Source organism: Geospiza fortis, unplaced genomic scaffold (assembly GCF_000277835.1).
Source record: "Geospiza fortis unplaced genomic scaffold, GeoFor_1.0 scaffold3495, whole genome shotgun sequence".
Lineage (NCBI taxonomy): Eukaryota > Metazoa > Chordata > Aves > Passeriformes > Thraupidae > Geospiza > Geospiza fortis.
The window spans coordinates 1-2184 of NW_005057879.1; the positions used below are offsets into that span (position 1 = coordinate 1).

General features: G+C 43.6%; 1 protein-coding gene across 1 annotated transcript; it reads right to left on the reverse strand.

Moving 5' to 3' along the window:
• Nucleotides 1-587: 587 nt before the first annotated feature.
• On the reverse strand, nucleotides 588-1987 carry LOC115949398 (voltage-dependent calcium channel gamma-7 subunit-like; the record flags this gene model as incomplete). Its single annotated transcript, XM_031065916.1, has 2 exons — nucleotides 1876-1987; nucleotides 588-728 (listed from the first exon to the last, which is right to left on the reverse strand). Coding segments are annotated over exons 1-2 (253 nt in total), but the record flags the coding sequence as incomplete, so codon positions are not given.
• Between the last annotated feature and the right edge of the window lie 197 nt (nucleotides 1988-2184).

Consider the following 2184-nt stretch of genomic DNA (forward strand, 5'->3'; position numbering starts at 1 on the left):
TTTGGGTGGATTTGGGTCCATTTTGGGGGATTTTGGTCACTTTTGGGGCTCCCATTCTAAAGAAGCCAATGAAGACCAATGGATGGAACGGGTGGTCCGGGGCTGATTTTGGTGCAGATTTTTGGGGGAAAATCCGAATTTTTGGGGGTTTTCTGATTTTGGGGAACTCTCTGGATGCATTGTGGGGGATTTTGAACCAGTTTTGGGTGGATTTGAGTCAATTTTGGGTGGATTTGAGTCAATTTTGGGGTGATTTGAGCCAATTTTGGGTCCCCACTCTAAAGAAGCCATTGAAGACCAATGGATGGGACGCGGGGTCCGGGGCTGATTTTGGTGCAGATTTTTGGGGGAAAATCTGAATTTTTTGGGGTTTTCTGATTTTGGGGAATCCCAGGGGGTCTCTGAGTCCATTCTGGGGGGATTTGAGCCAATTTTGGGTGGATTTGGGTCAGTTTGGGGCCCCACTCTAAAGAAGCCAATGAAGACCAATGGATGGAACGCGGGGTCTGGGGCTGATTTTGGTGCAGATTTTTGGGGGAAAATCTGAATTTTTTGGGGTTTTTTGCTTTCGGGAGGGTCTCCCTCACCCGAGAGGATGAAGAAGATGCCCGAGACGAAGGCCAGGAGGGTCCTCTGGGGCCGGATGTGCCCCACGTTGCTGATGACGAAGGCGGTGAAGACGAGGAAGAGGCTGACCATGGGGAAGGGCGTGGCCGTCCGCACCGTCTCTGGAGGGGACCAAAAAATGTCAGGAATTCCCCAAAATCCACCCCAAATCCACCCCAAATCCACCCCAAATCCACCCCAAGAGCTTTGGGAAACTCCTCAAAAAATCCGGAATTTTCAGGCCACAAAAAACCAAAAAAACTCCAAAAAAAACCTCAAAAAAAAACCCCCAATGTTGTCTCAAAATCCTCCGAAATCGTCCCAAAATTCACCCCAAATTTCTCCCAAATCCACCCTGAGAGCCTCGGGAAAGTCTCCTAAAAAATTCAGACATTTCAGGCCACAGAAAACTGCAAAAAAAAAAAACCCAAAAAACCCCAAATTGTATCAAAATTCACCTAAATCCTCCCCAAATTCACCTCAAAATCTCCCAAAATTTCCCCCCAAATTCCACCCCAAATCCACCCTGAGAGCTTCGGGAAACTCCTCCCAAAAATCCGGAATTTTCAGACCACAAAAAAACCTAAAAACCCCCAAAATCGGTCCCAGAATTCCCCTCAGTTCTCCCCAAATTCCCCTCAAAATTTCCTCCGAATTTCCCCAAATTCAGCCCAGGATCCCCCCAAAAGTTCCACAACTTCAAAAACTCCAAAATCTGCCCCGAAATTCCCAAAAAAGTCCCCAAATTCCCAAAAATTCCCCCCAAAATTCCCCAAAACTCCCCCAGAATTCTCAAAATCCTCCCAAATTCCCAAAAATTCCCCCTAATTCCCAAAAATTCACCCACAATTCCCAAAAATTCCCCCAAAACTTCCCAATAATTCCCAAAAATTGCCCAAAATTCCCAATAAAATTCCCCCAAAATTCCCGCCAAATCCCCTCAAAATTCTCAATAAATCCCAATAATTTTCCCAAAATTCCCCCCAAATTCCTCCAAAATTCTCAAAATTTTAAATAATTCGCCCAAATTCCCCCAAATTTCCCAATAAATCTCCAAAATTCCCCTAAAATTCCCCAAAATTAACCCCAAATTTCCCCAAATTCTGGGAATTCCTGAAAATTTCCCCCAAATTTCCCAATAATTAAAAACAAATTCATCCAGAATTCCACCCCCAAAATTCCAAAAATTCCCTCAAAAATTCTCCAAATTCCTCCAAATTTCCCCAAAATTTCCCAAAATTTCCCCAAAATTCCCCAAATTCCCCTCACTGAGGATGTTTTCGGTGTTTTCTGTGACCAAGTTCAGCTCCGGCTCCAGGAAATATTCGGAGGCCACGCAGCGCCCCTTCTCCCGCCCTGGAAAATTAGCATAAATTAGCATAAATTAGCATAAACCAGCACCAAATTAATGCAAAATTACCCCCAAGTTATTATCCTAAAATTATCCCCCAGCACCAAAATAATGCAAAATTACCCCCAAGTTATTATCCTAAAATTATCCCAAAATTATCCCCAAATTATCCTAAAATTAGCCCAAAATTACACAAAAAATATCCCCAAATTATCCAAAAATTAACC